The following is a 2,500-nucleotide window of genomic DNA, read 5'->3' as shown; positions in this document are numbered from 1 at the left end:
AACTGGCAGTTTAAGATGGGAATCGAACTGGCGGAAAGTAAATTCCATCGGATCATTCCGCAAATAAACAAGGCTGCGCTCGTCTATTCTAAACTTTTATTTGGGTCTGAATCTTCTGTTGACTATGTAATCGTCTTACGAGGTTTGTGAACTGACTATCAGGCGTTTGCGAACTGACTATCGGACGTTGGCGAATCGATCCAACACTTTTGCGAACTGACCGACATTCGTAAACAGATATCTTCCCTATTGAAATGACTTTAATATTTTGTCACGATTGTGAAAATTGGTGGTGGACAAAACACTGACTGACCCCCAGTCCATGGACTACCCAAATGGACTACCCTCAAATGGACTAACTCTTAAAAATAACATTTCGAATGAGTACTATTGAAAAAAAAGAATTGATTATAATACTTACATTGCACATACCTAGATAATTTTCATCCATACGGCCATGGTTTCAATTCAGTTTCCGTACATGAAGTAATCAGCCATCACGACACTAATCGAAAGCTAACCTTTTAAAAATGGGTTCTTAGACTTAAATGCTGTTGAATGCTTTTTAAAATGGGTGTTGAGGCTTAAGTAAGCACTATTTGAGATGCTGCTTACACATAGATCAACAGTACTCATTCGAAATAGTATTTTTAGGGTAGTCCATCGGGGCAGTCCATGGACTGAGGCTCAGTGTTTTGTCCACCACCGTGTTAATTTGTGATTTGGCCGAGCTCTTTAACGTCACAATTTGTAGTTATATATTTTCCATATACCTTCCTTCGAGCATGAGATCTGCACTGAGTTATTTTGGCGTTAATCAAATTTCGAAGTTTTACCTGCTGTCTATGACTAAGACAGTAAACTGAAACACATGATGAAAAATACACAGAATAGCCTGCAATTAAATATTCATGAACATCAAGTTACGAGCTCGGAATACTTAACTGCTCATGCTTACGATTGTTCAGACCTGCTCAAAGATCTGCTCCTAAAAGACACTCTCTAGCAACAGACTCACTTTCATTGACTGGACTTTAAGTTACCAAAAAACAGAGCGTTTCGTAAGAGTATCAATCAATCTTAACAGTCATATGAGAAAAGATAAACAACTTAACAGTCTACTAAGTTCTCTTGCAAGTTGTGTTACAGTGTTTTAGAGATCTACATCACATCAACTTGGACAAAGATTCTATACACAGTGCCTATTATTACTATCAAGTGAAGCTATGATCCTCGCAGTTGTGAACGCAATTTTTGCAAATGCGTAGAAAAGCTATATGATCCATTTCATATATCATTTCATCGTTTATTACTACTACTATGTAAGCGATAATCCTTACTTGATTTCTCCTCTTTACGAGCGATCTTCTTTTTCGTCCATGCTCTGACACGTCGGTGACTTAGACTTAAAAACAGCAGAAGCTGCTTACAATACCAAGGAATAGCAGCTCATGAGAGCTGCTACACTACTGGACACGTCAAGTATTCCGTGCCCTTGCGATAAATCTCTGTGTCACGCAACCTTTTTGCTTCTGGCAGTCCCTCTCCGCATGACAAAGAGCTGTGCCCTGAATTTGAACATGGCATAAAGATGCAGTTGCGTGGCGCTCTATTCGTATAAAAGTAGGTTCCAAGGGGATTTTCAGTACGGGTGTTTTCAAGCATTTGTAGACGACCATCGGCTAAACAAAGAGAAAAGAAGAGAGTATTATGGGATACGTAATAATTTGGGTGCTGTCCCACAATAGAAGTCAACCATCTTGAACGGAAGTCTTTGTCGCGATCGGACTACTTCACTTCGGCCAAAATGTCCAAGATTGAGTATAACAACTTACTGTTACGAATAAGCCAGAGATTTGACGAAACTAATGCACTTGGTGATTTACTCTTCCTATGCAGAGGGAAATTAGCTACTCGAAGTGATGAGCAAATTCATCCTGATGCAATATCCTTACTTAAGGAATTGGAAGAGAATGGTTCTCTAGGTCCAAATAACCTTGGACTGGTAAAAGACATTATGAAAGCTCTAAAGGAATGGGATTTTCTCGAAGAAATCATCAAGTTTGAAAGTTCAAGAAGAGAATACACGAAATTAATTAAAAAAGTGACTGTTGCGCTCGACAAACTCAATGATTTGCAACGACTTATGTCTACCGTATGCAGGGAGAGAATACCAGAAGAGAGAGGAGGCGACGTACGCGATGTGCCGTCTTTACTCCAAGTCTTGGAGGACATTGGTTGTCTTGGCGTCAACAACCTTGGCATTTTGAGCGAGGTTTTTACCGAACTGGAAAATGAAGAACTACTGACGGAAGTGGAAGACTTTCAGAAACGTAGAATCGAAGACACGACTCGCGAAAGGAGAAAAGGTAACTTACACCACTTTTAAGTAAAATTGACGCTTCTTAGTTTCTAAAAAAAATGCATATAAGTTGAAGATACTCCTCTTTTTAATCATTGAGTTTATCTGTGAACGCCCATTCCTGCTAACGGTTTTTTC

At 39.3% G+C, this 2,500-nt stretch overlaps 2 protein-coding genes across 2 annotated transcripts in view; one reads left to right on the top strand and one right to left on the bottom strand.

Moving 5' to 3' along the window:
- Positions 1–1,479, bottom strand: part of LOC138007454 (uncharacterized) — a 14,271-nt gene extending 12,792 nt beyond the window's left edge. Inside the window, exon 1 of the mRNA XM_068854379.1 lies at positions 1,341–1,479. The gene's annotated coding sequence lies outside the window, so the exon portion shown is untranslated. The remainder of the gene's footprint in view (positions 1–1,340) is intronic.
- Positions 1,480–1,766: 287 nt separating this feature from the next.
- LOC138007452 (uncharacterized) overlaps positions 1,767–2,500 on the top strand; it is a 25,425-nt gene continuing 24,691 nt past the window's right edge. The window contains exon 1 of the mRNA XM_068854377.1: positions 1,767–2,369. Coding sequence (XP_068710478.1) covers positions 1,808–2,369 — 562 coding nt within the window. The 5' untranslated portion in view covers positions 1,767–1,807. The remainder of the gene's footprint in view (positions 2,370–2,500) is intronic.

The sequence above is a fragment of the Montipora foliosa genome, chromosome 6, assembly GCF_036669935.1.
Source record: "Montipora foliosa isolate CH-2021 chromosome 6, ASM3666993v2, whole genome shotgun sequence".
In the NCBI taxonomy this organism is placed as follows: domain Eukaryota; kingdom Metazoa; phylum Cnidaria; class Anthozoa; order Scleractinia; family Acroporidae; genus Montipora; species Montipora foliosa.
The sequence above is the reverse complement of the archived record's forward strand: the minus strand, read 5'-3'. Positions and strand labels throughout refer to the sequence as shown.